Source organism: Ursus maritimus, assembly GCF_017311325.1.
Source record: "Ursus maritimus isolate PB19 chromosome X unlocalized genomic scaffold, ASM1731132v1 scaffold_X1, whole genome shotgun sequence".
Taxonomy (NCBI): Eukaryota; Metazoa; Chordata; class Mammalia; order Carnivora; family Ursidae; genus Ursus; species Ursus maritimus.
In genome coordinates, this window is record NW_024423319.1 from 86663635 (window position 1) to 86681208 (window position 17574).

The 17574-nt window shown below is 43.8% G+C and overlaps 1 protein-coding gene across 1 annotated transcript in view; it reads left to right on the forward strand.

Moving 5' to 3' along the window:
• The window catches only part of EFHC2 (EF-hand domain containing 2), a 195873-nt gene that overhangs the window by 154150 nt on the left and 24149 nt on the right, over nt 1–17574 (forward strand). The window contains exons 12-13 of the mRNA XM_040632735.1: nt 11019–11216; nt 12927–13019. Coding sequence (XP_040488669.1) covers nt 11019–11216; nt 12927–13019 — 291 coding nt within the window. The remainder of the gene's footprint in view (nt 1–11018; nt 11217–12926; nt 13020–17574) is intronic.

Genomic DNA, 17574 nt, shown 5'->3' on the forward strand with positions numbered 1-17574 from the left:
TCAAATAAATAAATAATCTTTAAAAAAAAAGCAAAACGGGAACAGCACTGGACCCTAAAACAAGTTTCTCACACACACACACACACACACACACACACACACACACGCACACAGGATTATACATCCCAAATCCAAGGTAAAACGTTATTTCAAGAGGTGAATGATATTGTTACAGAAATTTAAAAGGACGATGATGTGGTTTATGCCACAGACAAAATAGCCAAGTCTCAGCAAGAGAGAGTGGGGAAGTGAAGGGCTGAATTCTTCACATTGCATCTTGAGAGTAAAATCTTATATTTCATCCTTATCTTTGAAACTTAGGTAGATCTAAGTTTAAAATATTTTAGGGCAATTTCAACTTCACCAGGAGAGAATGGTGGAATCTAACCATCATTTCACAATGTGTATGTGTATGAAATCGTCATATTGTACACCTTAAATATATATAATTTTGTCAGTTATACCTCAATAAAGCTGGGGGGGGAAGGAATTCTGGGGAGTGGGACTGGAGATTGGGGCAGTGAGGAGATTCATTATAGAACTTCTTACACTTTTTGAATCTGTACCATGACGCATTCATTTTCTGATATTAAAACCGATTATTGAGAAAAAAAATACAACCATAGTGTTCCCTTTTAGAAAAAAAAAATTCGCAGAACTGAAGAACAAAGTTAGTATCGTCTTTATTGCAAAAGACCAGTTGCAACAGCAGTTAATAGTAATGATACACAAAAAACTGAAACTACAAAACAAGATGACAGGGAAAATAAGTCCTAGGAGATAGTCTTGACCATCCGTGTAAACTCCCTGATCGCCCTTGGAACCATTATGACACATTCCACCTGCCCAAGGTTGGCATCTGATCGCACCTCTTTTTTGCTTTCCCATTCAATTTCTTGAGGTCTCATGGGCCGTATTACCAGGAATTCCTCTTGAGGAATGAGCAGTGTATTCCCCTGAGACCTCTTCTCTACCCCTTCCCCCTTAGTTGTCCGGGATCCCCAGGAGGGTTACTTTGCCCAAGGGGGATCAGACCACTGTCAGACACCACTACTGTCGCTCCTTGCTATCACAAGGCTGGGGAGGGCGACTGCTTTGCCAGGCGGATGGGTGCCATTTAGCCAGGCAGAAAGAGGTTTGGTTTTGCTGCTATTTTAAGTTGGGAGTCTGCATCTCCCTCTCCCTCTGCCCCCCACCCACCTCAAGCTCTTGCTCTCAAATGAATAATCTTAAAAAAAATAAAATGGAGGGGCGCCTGGGTGGCACAGCGGTTAAGCGTCTGCCTTCGGCTCAGGGCGTGATCCCGGCGTTATGGGATCGAGCCCCACATCAGGCTCCTCCGCTATGAGCCTGCTTCTTCCTCTCCCACTCCCCCTGCTTGCGTTCCCTCTCTCGCTGGCTGTCTCTCTCTCTGTCAAATAAATAAATAAAATCTTTAAAAAATAAATAAATAAAAAATAAAATGGGGATAATTAAAGTTCCTGCTTTAAAGGGCTGCTGTGGGAGAGGTGAGCTCCTGTTTATGAAGCAGTTGGATTAAAGGACACCTTCATGCATAAACATGAGTATATAGTTAACCACCTTACGCAGTCTGACAGCACGGTTCAGTAGAACCGTCTGAACGCCAGCACCAAGCCCTTGGTAAACGTGAGCTCCTGTTATTAATACTTTGTACGGCTCTCAGATGTGCCATCCTCTTGTTCTCCTTGATCTTTAAGGGTACCGTTCTTTCTCCCATTCCTCCAACTTCCTTCCCCTCCTTGCCCTACTTCTCTGACTGCTAAATTGTCTTTCATCTTCAGCCTCTGCTCCATTACCACCTGTGTTATGAAGCCTTCTTGATTCCCCCTACGTGTATATATGTGCCAGACCAGATGTGGGGGTACTCTCTCTAAGCTTCTAGACATATCTTTATTGCAGACCCCCCCTCTTTTTTTTTTTTACTTTGTTGACTTGGTTTTCCTTTTGGTCTGTGACGAAATCTAGGGTGCGGTCATTGAGGGCTGGGGATCGAATCTAGTCCATTCCTCTCTCGCGCTCTAACAGTTGATATTGCCCACCATGGAGTAAGTTCTCAATTAGCCTTTGTCGAGTGAATGAATGAATCCATAGGTAAGGACATGTTTAGAAAGAACACAATAGGAGATAGACAATTTCTTAGCACGTAAGACATGGTCAAGTTTATTAGTAATCAGATCACTATTAATTAAAATGAGACATCATTTTTACCTGTGAAATTAGGGAACACTTTTAAAAATGATTACTATCTATTCCCGTGGACTCTCTCTCATTGCTGCTGGGAGGGTAAAAGCAACTTAATGCCATGTATCAAAAAATTTTTAAATGTCCTTTTTCTTCACCCACCTGATTGTACTTCTGGGACACTGTCCAAAGGAAATTATTTCATTTTATTTACATATTTATACTTTTAAACAGAAAAAAAATGTATTTTAGATGTCAACTGAAAAAATGTGTGACGGGGATACATAGTTTTTCAAAATTACTTTGTGAGTAAGCAAGCCAAAGGGGAAAAAAAAAAAAGATCACTGCTTCTGTCTGTCTTTCAATATTGCTCTGCTGCCCGTTCCCCACCCTATAACACAAGTCAGCCAGTCTCTTCCTTCCTCTGTGGTCAAAGGAAATCATTTTAAATGCAGACAAATGTTTACACATGAAGACGTTCATTATGACATTACTTACATAAAAATTTGAGAAAAGCCCACAAAATGTCCAATAACAGGATGGTTTAGCATTTTCGTTTCAGAAGACTATGTGATAACAGGAAATGTACTAGTTAAATGAAAAAAAAAAGCGGGCCATAAAATATGTTCACAGATATCAAGAAAAAGAAAAGGCAATTAAATACCCATGCACAGAAGAGAGACCGTGAAGTATACCAAACGCTTAATTACTTGGTTGTATTTGGGCAGTGGAAATGTGTATGGCTTTTTTTCTTGGTTTTATTATTAACCAAATTCTCTGTATTTAGACATGTGTTCCTTTTTTAATGGAGTAAAGCCAATAAATTCTATATTTTAGAGTGTGTGTTCAGGAAGAATTAGGACTGATTATATTTTATTTGGTATGTTTCGATATTAGTAAGTTTTGAATTACTGAATTGATTGTAAGCACCTGAAGGGCACAGACCTAGTCTTGTTGAGCCCATTGTTTGATCAGTAAATACCTGTGGGCTTATATGGGGTGGCCTTCCTTGTAAGGTCCTGGCCCCCGCCCCATTGTCTCAGGGCCCAGGATGGCCTCTAATAAAACATCTGGCAGCCAGTGAGAAAGAGTTAAAAACAAAGAGCCAAACAAGTGAGGTTGGCTTGGAGCCAAATTATCCTTGAACACAGGATGGGTGTTAGCCAAAAGGAAGGTGCTAGAAAATGAAAAGCTTTGCTTATAAATGGAATGAATATTCATTCCTTTCTGCCCACATTGCAAGTTAAGCACCATCATCCACACTTTTCATTTGCTGCTACCAAAAAATCTTGACATAATTTAAAACACACAAAAACCCAAAAAACACTGTTGTCCTAGCCTCTTTAAATGTTAATTGAATGGCGTTATACCAAATTGTAGAAGAATGATAGAGGAGTGGCTTTTAGGGGTTTCTCAAATTGCACCTCTATGAGGAATATTGTTAATAATACACAGCAATTGCTCTTAACTACATGAGAATATCTCATTTTTTGTTTGGCTACACTTAAACAGCCCCAGAGTCGGGTGCACTAAGACATACTGGATTTCAAACTAAATAAATAAAAATTACCATGTACATTCCACTACATGTCAAAACAGGAAAAACCATAGTATTTGATGTGAAATGAAGATTAGAACAGCAACAGAGAGAAAACTAGAAGCCTGCTTACAGTTGAAGTAAGAAAACAGGGTCAGTGATTTTCAATGCAGATGTACTTCTCTTGGAGAAAACATATCAAAAAATCAATTTACAACGCAGATGAATTTGGCAGTAATTACGATACCGTCAAAAGATTCTTTAGTTTCCAGAGGACTTATTTCAGAGTCCACTGGCTTGCTTGTCATTAAGAACTTGACAGGAATTAGAGGAATTTAAAGCTAGGTGTTAGGTGCCATTGCCAATTTAAGAAATGACCGAAAGGAGGATAGAGGATCTTTATATGTAACAGAGAATGAAAGGCGGGCACCTAATTTGATTTCTAAGAATTAAGCATTTGTGCAGCTTCTCAAATATATACATTATCTAAAGAAAGGCACACCTGGAGCTTATTTACTTTACCACTTCAGACTTAATCCTGTATAAGACTAATTAAAACAAGCGTACCATGTTCCTTTAACATTCTGCGGATAAATTCTGTGATTTTAGTCATCAGAAACATTTCACATTTTTCTAAGATACACTTGCTTAAGAGAAGTAACTCTTTCAGTTTACTACAACTTGAAACTATCTCCATTGTGGGATGATGAGAGTAATACAAAGTGTTATCATTATTGGGCATTCCTGGTTCCAGGCACTAATGCTAAATGTTTTTTATACCTTGCTAGCTTACCCCTCGGTTTTCATTTATTCAGCCAACTACTTCTTAGAGAGTGCTTACTATGTTCCAGGGGCCTATTTAAAGTGTTGGAGATTCAGCAGTGAACAAAATAGCCCTGTCCTCTGTGGAGCTTACATTCTAGTTGGGGGACAAAGACGATATACAGAATAAGAAAGTAAATGATACACCAGGTTGGCGTGTGATAAATGCCACTGAGGAAAAGAAAGCAGAGAAGGGGTTAGGGAATGCCAGACTAGTGGAGGGAGGGGTCACGTTTTTAAAAAGAATGCTCAGAGAAGGCCTTACGGAGAAGATGCCACCCAAGCAGATGTGAAGATGCCCAACGGGAGGTGAAGGACCAAACTGTGTAACTGTCTTGGGGAAGAGCCTTCTGGGTAGGGGGAGCAGCCAGGGTGGAGATCCTAAAGCTGGAAGGTACCTGGCTTGTTTGAGGAAAAGTGAGGAGTGCAGTACGGCAGATACAGAGGGAAAGAGGGGATGAGGCCCAAGAGAGAGAAAAGGGGACATCCTGTCAGACATCCCATCATGAGCCTTTCGGGTTCTACTTCCGGAGAGGTGGCAAGCCCTCAGAGGGTTCGGAGAGAGGCGTGATGTGACCGACAAAGCAAATGGTCTTGTCCAGTTTCACAGGTAAGGGACAGAGCTTCGGAGAAGTGAAGTGATTTACCAAAGTTCCTATTCGTTAGTCAATTAGTGGGGCTGGAATGTTAATCCAGGTCTGTGTAATTCCAAAGCTCCTACTTTGCCCACTAAACCACACCACCTCCCAATTGCAAAGAGGTTTTACAACCTAGGCTAGAGTGGGTGATTTTCTTAGTCTGGGGTTGACCTCGTGTTTCCCTTTTCTTTGGAGTTCTTTGGCTTCTCTGGCAAGGCCACCATGTCACACAATTCCAGAGGACACCATTTATACCATAAGTCTGTAGATGTCCTCCCTGGGGTACTGCCCGTCTGGGCACTGTCCAGATGAAGTGGCCGTATATCGTGACCTTGTTCTCCAGTGAGAACATAAGTGGTTTTGAACTGTGGTGAGGCTGGTAGCAAAATCTGGTTGGTCAGACATTTGTCCTGGCCCCACTTTGAGGCATCTTACCATCTCTCCTTCCTCTGACACATACTCTACCGGCTGTCTCTGCCACCCTCTACTCACTGTCTGGCAATGCACTAGTCCGACAGTTTGGCAGGCTGGGATGTCAGTGAGGAAAGGCTGGCTTTTCTGTGCCGCACGGGCAGCTTAGGCCTGCAAGTACAAGAGAAAACCCGACGGAGTGTAGGATGTGAGTAAGTATGCCTGGCTTCTGGTTAGTAAATTGTCATCAGAATTGCTGCTTGGGTGGCGCCTGGGTGGCTCCGTCGTTAAGCGTCTGCCTTCGGCTCAGGGCATAATCCCAGGGTTCTGGGATCAAGCCCCACATCGGGCTCCCTGCTCTACTGGGAGCCTACTTCTTCCTCTCCCACTCCCCCTGCTGGTGTTCCCTCTCTCGCTGTCTCTCTCTCTGTCCAATAAATAAATAAAATCTTTAAAAAAAAAAAAAAGAATTGTTGCTTGGTTTAATTTAGGCTCAACCAGATTTTCTTGTAAACCTTAGAGCCCAAAGCTTCAATTCTTGAGCCCTTGTTTACGTTGAAGCTAATTTTTTTTAGTTGGTGGGAAAGTTCTTGCTTAGACTTTACCGATTCAATGTGTAGGAAAATACCCTGAGATTCAGAGCTTTAAAATGAAGTTTTTATTCATTGTTACACGAGTGGGTGACTTTAATGGAATTTTGTCTTGTAAAACTGCTTAGCATTTCATGTTTCAGAATTCTGCCTGGTTACTTCAATACCCTTGAGCAGTTTGGCATTATTTTTTGACTCTTACGACTTTAATGACAAAAACTGAGAGAAAGTCATGGCAGCATCCCTTAAAAGATTAACTAAATAATACTGTGATGCTCCATATAAAATATTATTGCCAGGGACATAGTACGATGTTGAGTAAAGGCAAAGATGATTGCCATTTTGAGTTTTTAAGATTAGCACTACTAATCACAGAGTAGCAGATCAATACGACAAAACCTCCTTTTTAAAATGAATTTTCATCTCCTCTAAATGAAGGGGAGGGAAGCACGAAGTTCAGATGTTGCTCTCAGAACATATTTCAGGTTCGCTCTGAAGGTTTAAGTGAGGAAGGGCTATGTGTGATGGAAGCTGGATCTTTGTTTCCGTGGCTGCTGCTGGCAAAAACAGAATATGCAGAAAACTGTTTGGTGGGTCCTCAGTAGGTTAAATACAGATTTCCTAAGTGACCCAGCAGTTTTACTCCTGTGGGGATATACCCCCAAAATGGAAAACAGGCCTTCAAACTAAAACTTGTACCTGAATGTTCATAGCAGCACTATTCACAAGAGCCCAGAGGTGGAAACAACCCAAATGTCCATCGATGCATGAATGGGTACACAAAATGTGGTACATTCATACAATGGTATATTATTCAGCCCCAAAAAGGAACGAAGTACTGATACATGCTACAACATGGATGTGAACGTGAAAACATCATTATGCCAAGCAGGAAAAGCCAGACACAAAACACAATACTCTATGACTCCGTTTCTAGGAAATATCCAGAATTGGCAAATCTGCAGAGATGGAAAACAGATTAGTGGTTGCCAGGTGGGGAGGGGGCAGGGAGGAAGGAAGAAAGCACAGTGACTAGCTTCTTCAGGATGATGAGAATGTTTTGAAAGAGACAAGACGTGGTGATTGCCCACCGTTGTGAATGTGCTAAATGCCACCCGTGGTGCATCGTATGTCCCGGCTGTTTTACCACAATCCAAAAAAAGGCGGGGTGAAGACGATCCCTGGTTCTCGGTGAAGCCCATTCAAGTTTGACCAGGCGGGGTGAATCCTAAAGAAGGGGCACATGGCAAAGGCGGGGCAAAGTAATGGCGGCCACTTGAGCTCGGCAGGACAAGTCTTACGCTTCCTGGTTGGGATCCCCAGTCCCGGGACCCTGCCTCACATGAGGACAATGGGCACACCGGCCACACCAGTGTCAGCTCAGGGGCCCCTGGCATCCCGTGTGACTGGGGACAGTTGTAAGTCTGGGGCAGCTTGTTTGAAACCCTCACGTAAAGACATCGGAAGCGGTGGGATACTGCGCTGTTTAAGACCCAAGCCTGCAGAGATCCAGCAGATAGAAATTTTAACTGCAGCGAGGCCAAGATAATTTCAGTTTATCCAATGAAAAGGAAAATAAACTTTTATGACCTGGGGGTGCTAGAATAAGTTTGGTTAAAAGTATGTGGAAAGTTTCTAGTTACTGCTGCACACGTTCTTTTCCTTTGTCCTTGGGAGTGTGCCACTTATCCTTCTTCACACTGTTTCTACCCTCAAAAGGAAAAAGCTTTCAGATGGGTTTTTTTATGATGATGAAAGTAATATTTGTTTATTATAAAAGTTCAGGAAAAGCAGAAACTCTCATATATACACGTGTGTCTACGTAAAGAAATCTCAGCGATCAGGGATAATGTTGTCGAAGTTTTGGCATGTATCCTTCGTCTTTTTTTTGTTTTAAGTTTGTATTTAAATTCCAGTTAGTTGGGCACCTGGGTGGCTCAGTTGGTTAAGCGTCTGCCTTCGGCTCAGGTCATGATCCCAGGGTCCTGGCATCAAGTCCCACATCAGGCTCCTTGCTCAGCGGGGAGCCCGCTCTCCCTCTCTCTCTCTTGCTCTTGTTTTCTCTCAAGTAAATAGATAAAATCTTTTTTAAAAATTCCAGTTAGTTAACATACAGTGTCATATTAGTTTCAGGTGTACAATAGAGTGATTCAGTACCTCTGTTTATCACCCAGTGCTCATCACGACGAGTGCCCTCCTTAATCCCCATCCCCTGTTTCACCCATGAATATATAGGTACAAGTATGTTCAGTTTCACTGGGATCATATATTTATCAATAAAGCATGGGCACCTTTCATACCAGTAAATACCAATCAATAACATACTTTTCATGGTTGCATAGTGTTCCATTTTATGCACGTGTCGTGACTGATTATTCCACGACTGGTATTCTAAATGAGCCAAGGGCTTTCGTCGAATTGGTTCCTCTGTGGTCACTTAGTCTTCTCTCATGGTTGGTGACTCAGGGTTTCTGAAATTATTTTCTCTTCCTTATTTATGCTGATCAGTGATAGCTCGCAAAGCAGAGGTCACAGACAGTAAAGGGAGTTGAGGTCTGTAAACAGCTCAAAACCCACCACCTTTAGGCAACTTTCCCTGACTGAGCCCCACTCCGTGCACTCATTCTGTCTTCTGTGTCCCAACAGAAGAGGGATGGAAGAGTATGCAAGGGCATGGGCTTTGGAGCCAGACTGCAGGGGTTCTCATTCTGGCTTTCGGGATGTTGGGCATATTCAGTGCCTCTGTATTCTCATCTATAAAATGGGGATAATAATAGTCCCTACCAAGGTGCTTGGATGGCTCAGTGGGTTAAGCATCTGCCTTTGGCTCAGGTCATGATCCCAGGGTCCTGGCATTGAGCCCTGCATGGGGCTGCCTGCTCAGCAGAGAGCCTACTTCTCCCTCTGCTGTCGCCCCTGCTTGCATGCACTCTCGCTCTGTCAAATAAATAAACAAAATCTTTTAAAAAAGAATACTAGTCCTTATCCTCTAGGCCAGAGGAGGTGGTCCATGCCAGAAGTCCCTGGCAGCACAGGACCTCACACCTAGCTAGTACTCTGTGAATGTCAAGGGTTATTATTATTCAATTCATTCAAGTGGCCCTCCCGGTTTGTGGCATTGAGAGCTCATCTGTGCGTATTGGGATGGCTGTAATAAGTTATAGACTCTGAAAAGCTCGGATGCCAAAGTGACTGTACAGTGTTCACCACACAGTGAGCCCCCAGCTAATGTTACTGATTGATTGTCTGACCCAGACCGACCTGATGGAATTGTGGGGTCCTTTTGGTTGAATTTGGTCTTCATTTCCCATTAAAAAAAAATAATAAAAGCAAAACAACAACAACAAAAAAACCCCAGAAACCCTGAGAAGTGGATATAGGTGAAATGCAATTTCTTCCGATGTGGGCTTTCCTACACTCTGTCTAGGGAAATTCTTGACGAGAAGAGCTCAGAGATCTTCTGTGATCGTGATATTGACACGAAATACATAAAACGGGCGCCCGGGTGGCTCAGTTGGTTAAGTGGCTGCCTTCGGCTCAGGTCATGATCCCAGCGTCCTGGGATCGAGCCCCATGTCGGGCTCCCTGCTCAGTGCAGAGCCTGCTTCTTCCTCGCCCTCTGTCTACCGCTCTGCCTACTTATGCTCTCTATCTCTCTGTCAAATAAAGAAATAAATAAAATCTTTAAAAAAAATACATAAAAGAACTAAAAGCCATTATTCCAAAAGACTGGCCTACAGCCAAAGAGCAAATAAAATCTTGTCTTCCATCACTTAGTTGGGATTCTTGGGAACTGAATTATTCTCAGTAAGTCGATTCTCTGGATGGCGGAAGCTCATTCATGTAACCACTGTAACAGTTGGCGTTTTAACTATTTTGATGTACTTCTTTCTTAACACGGGCCGCATGGTTTATAGCTTTGATACAGAGAATATATTGAAAACAATCCTGCCAATTTGTTAGGCTTTGAGTCCTCATCATTAACATGTCATTGCTGTCATTTGTTTTTTTAGCTCTGCCGCATAATTTTAATGCCATTTGCCTTCGAAAGACTCAGACAACTGTTCCTCTACACAGCTCTTCAATTTTTACTCTTTTCTCTCACTTTTTTCTCACTGGCAGGGTGTGTCAGTTTTCGTTTCTACTGCAGAAATGTTTCTAATTGCTTTCTCCAACTCGAAAGTGCTGATTTCTGATTTCGACTGTGCTGATTTATAAATTTTATACCCTGAGAAGCCAGAACCCCAAGTCTGTTACTCTTCTGTGTAAAGTAAGATTAATAGGCATTGAATGAAATCATGTATTTGGTGACAGGTTTTTTGACCATTCAGGGACTTTGAAAGATTTACTTTCTGGTTGCAGGCTGTTATCTAGTAGAAGTTTGACTCTGGGCAAGATGCCATTTTATTTAGAAACTACAGTGCTTATGGTTTCCCCTTCTGGCCCTGGTGTCTTCCTGCTGCTCCTAAGTGAAGTAGGAGTTAAATTAAAGAAAAATAGTCACCTGTCCTCAGTGCAGTTGATGAAAGTTTTATAAGATGGAATTTGGATTTTTTAAAAAAGATTTTATTTATTAATTTGAGACAGATAGAGAGCATGAGCAGGGGGAGAGGCAGAGGGAGATAGAAAAGTAGACTCCCTGCTGAGCCAGGAGCCCGACATGGGGCTCGATTCCAGGACCCGGAGATCATGACCTGAGCTGAAGGCAGACGCTTAACCATCTGAGCCACCCAAGCACCCCAGAATTTGGACATTTTTAATAGAGAGTAAAATATTCTTAGATGTAATTTCATGAGTGATTTCTCATTTTCTTTACAGAGACATAATAATGAGTCTAACTGTTGGGAAACTCACAGAGCATGAAGTTATAACCCTTGCACGTCACTACCAGGTGCCCGAGGACACGCGTCCTGATATGAATGTGCTAATGGCACAGGCCCATGAACAGCTCAAGAAAAACACTTTTGAGAATTTTGAAAGACTCATTGCTACTTGCATATACGAAGATCGAGAAAAGTAAGCTTTTATTTTGTCGATTTTAGTAAATCATTTAAGTCTCTGCGGACCTGAGTAATGAAGGAATTTATATTTTATCCAAGGCAGAAGGAACATTGAGATGTCCCATCATACTCCACTATATAGCAAATGTACTTTAAATCATTTTTGAAAAGTGTTTGGGTACCAATATTTCGATGGTGAGCTTTGTTTGTTGATGAAATAGGGAAGGCCCTTTATCTTCAAAAAAATAAGATGCCCCTTTCCATTTCCTTTTAATTGGTTTCTAGAGGCTTTCCACTGAAACATAATAAATCCAGATGCTAGAAGGTTTAATTCTGAGATTTCTTCTTTTTACATTTGTTTAGTGATAACCGGTATTTATAAACGTGTCTTTTCTAATACGGAGAACAGGGGATTTACAAGTAAACCATATATAGAATTTCTTTGAAATTACTTCTTGAAAATAACAAAGCTCAGCATAATCAATTTCTAGTATATTTGCCATGTTTCTGTTGTGCTTTATTACATCATTTTTATAAACTGGAGCCCTATCTTAATATGTTTTGGTGTTCATCTTACCCACAGACCTGATATTGGTGGGGGGGGGAAACATTCACCGGGTATTAGAAAATCTTAGTCCTAACTCTAGCCTTGGTTACTACATACCACTGACATTTCTTTGCCCCATGACCCCTCCCATCATCCCTAAAGTTTGTACCCAAGTGACCAGCTGCACACCCTAAAGATCTTTAAAGGTCCTATAGTTTATCTTCATGACAAATATGATTTTTTCCCCCTAATCCATAATACATTGTTGTTGAGTTTTTGTAAAGATGGTATTTTTCCTTGACTCTTAAAGCTTTCCTGAGCCTCCAGAGGCTGTATGGGCTGAGCTTTGTGTGACCCTGGCCCCGCCTTCCACCTGGTGGTACCCGTTGCCCAGGGTGAGAAGTGTGACCCTCCTTCACTAAAGGAACACCTCCTGGGAATGATGGGGCTGCTTGATCAGACAGCTCTGAGGTTCTTCCAGATCTGACAGGCCTCAGTTCTAGACATAAACATTCTCTCATCATCTTATCAGCTCCCTGTGAATAAAGCAACTCACTTTCCTTCCTGTTGGTTCTGATTTTGCCTGGTGCCTGGAAGAACACTGGCTGAATGAGAACACTGGACAAGCATTTCTGTGCCCCTGGCAGGCTGGGTTGAAAATGGCTGTTGAGCTGCTCTGGAGAAACCATCTGACAAAGTTGAGGTGAATGTTAAAGCCCCAGCTGGGGCTTCAAGGTTACAAGGTTTGGGTCCAAGGAAAAGACTAGAAAAACACCCTCAAGTCATTCAATACTTGTGTTGGAGGCTCTAGATGCCTGTCAAATTAAGAGATGTTTTCAGATATCAGAACCAGTTTTGACTAGTGGTCAAGAATGCAGATCGGTTACTTAGAGCAACGCTCGTGGCTGCAGCCTTAATACCCTGTACTATCACCAACCAAGAGTCTGAATCTTGATGGAAAGCCTTTGGAAGGACAGAATCTGGTAACTTCTGAGATGGAAAAAGTTGGTGAAATGCAATATGACTGTTTTTCCTTACCGTGAATTCCAATACCAGTTTTCATACGCATTTCCCTGTGCAGATTTTTAGGACACGGCTGTGTTTTCTTTCCTATAGCATGTAATTGTTACTCGAGAGACCCAAAATATGTAAAGACCTGTTTACTTTGTTTTAATGCAGAAAGAAAGTATTACCCAGCAAAGACATCAAAAGGCTGTGCAAGTCCTCCAGGTTACCTTTGACTGATGATCTTCTGGGATCCATACTGTCCGGGTAAGGGAGAGCTCCACCCTTCATGGGGTTTGTCCTGCATATTTTTGTTGGGGGGGGGACTATTCCCGGTTGTACCTTGACCTTTACTTTTCCTTGCTTTACCCTTGACTGCTCTGATTATATTATTGATGACACACCTCCATATAAGTAAGTGTTACCAAAGGAAAAGTTGGGCATGATTTTGAATGTTAGCCTATTATGAAGCGCTCTTTTATCTTTTTAACGCAAAGACACACACGCATATCTATACACGGGTTCCTGGGACAAAATGAAGATGTCTAACTTCATTGGTTATGAGGGTGTTAGATCTAAGATTCAGGGCGGGTTTCTCAAAGCAGTGGTTCCTGCTGGCTGAAGACATGCAGGAAGGGGGCCTAGTGTTCTTAGCACAGGGCTCTGTCCTCCTAGAGCACCAGAGGTAAAGTGTGAAGATCAGGATGTTGCAGGAGGAAAGCACAGTGAAGTGCTTTCTAGAACACCTGGCCCTCCTGTGGAACGTTTACTTTTCACTTCCTGGCACTACCCTCCTAGATAGGCAAGCACTGGTCATCTTTTCTGCTTCCTATGGTTTTATCCCCAGCCCCACCTCTGACTCCCCTATCTTGGTAATGCTGACATTTTGGACTGTGTTCTAGGCATTGTCATCATTGCTCTGAAGGCCTCACCTCACTGGCTTTGTGAGAACAACTTCGTGAGTTGCAACTGTCATCCTCTCACCTTACCTGAGGATGCTGAGGTTTAGAGAGATGAGGTGTTTTGCCCAAAGTCACATGGTCTTCTAAGAAGAGCTGTGACTTACTCCTCGAACCTTTCAAACGTACATCCCCAGCTTCTAACCATTTTGAATTACTGTCTGCAAATAGCCAGTAGATAAGACTGTCTTGACAATTCTACCTCCTTCCTGTTGCTTGCATCCACTCTTTCCTCCCCATTCCTACTATCTTCCCTCTTGTTCTGACCCACATTTCTTCTTGACTATTACAGGGCCTCCATATTGGTCTTTCTTCCACCAGTCTCTAAATGTTTAAATCCATCTTTACACATAGCAGGTTAATACCCTCCAAGCACAAAAATGTCATAGTGCTGCTCTTCTGCTCACAATCTTTCTGTAAATCCCTTTGCTCCTTAAGGAAAGACCAAAACCATTACTTTTGAACTCCTTCTCCCCCTTCTCCATTGGGAGGCTTAGGGTTGTCAGTTGGAACGTCGTCGTCAAGCAGGGGCTGGAGTGGGGCGTCCTCATCTGAGACAAAAGGAACAGATAAAACTAAATCTCATGCGGGAGAACTAGGGTCTGAAGAATCAGAAGGGGACTCAGGAGGGCCAGCCCCATTGGATGTGTCCATTGGATTGACCTAGGGTTATTTTCTGGACTATCAGCTCAATTTGCTTTTATTTGCTGGCATCAGTGTGAGGGATAAGTAGGTCATCCTGGTGTAGAAGACTTGAGATGAAATAGGCAGGCCTAGGAGCCCGGTTTCTTCAGTCATCACATTCCCAAAGCTACATGGGCTGTTTATTTAGCAAGTGTGAGCAGGGGGAGGGGCAGAGGGAGAGGGAAAGAGAGAATCTTAAGCAGGCTCCATGCCCAGCACAGAGCCTGATGCAGGCTTAGTTTCATGACCCTGAGATCATGACCTGAGCTGAAATCAAGTCGGATGCTTAACCGACCGAGCCACCCAGGCACTCCTCTACATGGGCTATTTAGCATTTCACATGTATACCTCCTGCTTTCTACTTTTTTTTTTTTTTTTGCCTTTTCTCTTGCTATTTCTTCAGTAGAAAATAGTTTCCAGTTTTCTTCACCTGCTGAAAGCTTGCTCTTCCTCTAATTTCAGGTAGCACCTCATCCAGGAAGCCCTCTTAGATTCACTTGGCTGGCAGTGATTATCTCCTCCAAAGGGTTCTCACAACCCTGTGTTTCTCTTTTTGTCTCTTACCTTGTAACAAAGATTCGCGACTTAATATCTGATCGATTCAGATATAGAGACCTGCTTTCAACCTGTTTGATTCACCACCTTTAAACAACCAGTGGGTTGTCAGATCTTGAGTTTCACCCCTAACTTGTCTCTTGTATTCTTTGAATCCACCTGCTAGCTGTGTGATCTTGTGCAAGATTTTTTAAAAGATTTATTTACCTTAGAGAGAGCGCACAAGCAGGAGGGGCAGGGGGAGAGGGAGAAAAAGCCTCAAGCAGGCTCCCCACTGAACGCAGAGCCCGATGGGGGGCTCGATCCCGCAACCCTGACATCACGAGCTAAGCTGAAACAAGAGTCAAATGCTTAACCGACTGCATCACCCAGGCGCCCCTTGTGCAAGATTTTTGACCTGCCCAAACCTCCATTTCCTTACCTCTGAAATGACATACCTACTTCCAGGCAGTTCTGAGGGTGGCTTGAGATAACATATATAAAGTACCCAGTACAGCACCTGGTACTAAGTGGTGACTGGGGCTTAGGGGAGAAGCTGAAGTCAGGGACCACAGACCACACACTCTGACTTAGAAATGAACTGGAAGAAACTTGCGTCCTTCTACATAGAGGAAGCCTTGTTTTCAAACAGTTGGATCTGAAGGCGTTTCGCACATTAAGCTGTCTCCAGTCAGGAAGCTGCGGATATTTATTAGATTATCTCTTACGGCCCCAGGGATGAGTTGTCCTGGAAAGTCCAGTGATGTGGGAGCTTGGCCTCTGGAGGACCTAGATGTTTCTTCTCCAACACCGAGGCCACCAAGTCGTCATCCGAGTCTCCTTTTCTCAGCAGACTGTTTTGTCTTCGCCTTTACGATTTGACGTGAAAGGCAGAAAGACTGTTCCGCAGCTCGCTTCGAAGACGTCCCAGGCTCAGCGCGCCTCCACGCCCCGCTTAGCTTGCGGGAGGTCATCCCTCTGAGTTGCTGAGCAGACTGTGTTCAGTCTAACTCTGCCTCTCCTTGTGCCGTGACCCTGCTCCCAACTAAGGGGAAACTTCAGACTAGTCAGATTAGAAAATGTCTCATTCCCAGTCCCCTCTCCCTCCAATATGCCCTGCCGCGATTTGGGTCACATGCCTGGTGTTTTGCATCATCTCTACAGATTCCTTTCAAAGAGGGCCCTAATTCCTAATGGACCCATCAGCCTGCAGCTTACATTTATATCCTGCATTCTTAGTGCTCCCCACAGACTCCACAGGGCTTTCCAGAGCCGTGACCAGACTCCCTTTCTGCACAGCCCTCCCGTGGCGCGCTCAGCCGGAGCCCCACTGACGTGGGCCATCTCCTGCGGGAGGCAGGCCTAGCGCTTCTTGTTTTGGCTCCCCGTGCGCTCTGCCCAGGCGCGGTGCTACCTGCCACGGGCTGCAGCTGGGCGGCTGTTGAGCAGCCAGGGAGCCCCGCCGTGGGCCTTGAAATCAGGAGACGGAAAACAATATGGCCAAAGGGTTGGCCGATTTCTTTCACACCACGATTGTCACTCGTGTGTTTTCTCCTAGCCCCCCCCCGCCCGTGTTTCGCTAGGAAGAGTTCCCTCCCCTGCATTTCCATCTTCCTTGTGACTCAGTGAGGTCTTTTCCTTATTAGCACAACTCAAGCTGGGAGCAGGACTTCAAAATCTTTTCACATCCGGTTACCTGAGCCCACCCCCCCGCCCCCACCGGTTTGTGCTGTGGTATCCGGTACGAGCTCCCCGTACTTACCAATCAGGTTCATTTCACTAATGCGCAAGGTGGCAGACTTCAACGTTCTAAGTAGTAGTAGTAATGAGTAAGACATTGATAGTGGGACAGACACTCCGTATTGACATCGTGCCAAGGGCTCAAGGATATTTTGTCACTCCTTGAGCAGATTGAAAGGTATGTTCTAGTTGAGGGTGGACACGATTCCTCACTTCGTAAGCGCAGATGCTGAGATATGAAGGGGCTCTGTCACTGAGGGAGGTGCTGCGGACCAAGAGTCTCTCACGGAATTAGAGCTCCCTAAGTTGTCCCTACCTGAGCTCCTGGGAATCGGGACTATGGCCCATTCATCTCTGCAGCCCCAGAGACTTGTCCTGTGCTCCTACACTGGCAGGGAGGAGGGCAGGGCGAAAAACACGGGCTTGACATCCACCAGACCTGCCTCCAAGCTCTGCCAACAACTCTACTGCGTCCCACCCATGTGATCCTTGTAAATGGACTCAACCCCTCCGAGCCCTCATTTGGATTTTTTAATGTTTCCTCAGTATTAATAAGCAAGAAATTCTGGTTCTCAAACCATTGGGAAGTGGAGAGTATTCTGAGATCATTCCATTCTGTGTTCTGCGTGGGACTGGGGAGTAAAGAGGTAGCCTCCTTCCCTAATTGTGGCCTTATGAATCGACACTTGGAACAACTGGAAATTCAAGAGCAACTCTTTCCCCAGCAGCTCTGCCCCAAGCTGGCCTTTTACAGCTGGCTTTGGGCTCCATGGAATGCCTTAGAACTGGCCTCCCGAGAGAGCTGGTGCCTCGTCCAGAAATATCAGTTAAAATGGAAAAAGTTAACAGGGCTTTCAGATCATCTCGTTACACTCTCCCCAGCCTCGCCCCCTGCCCCCCCCCCC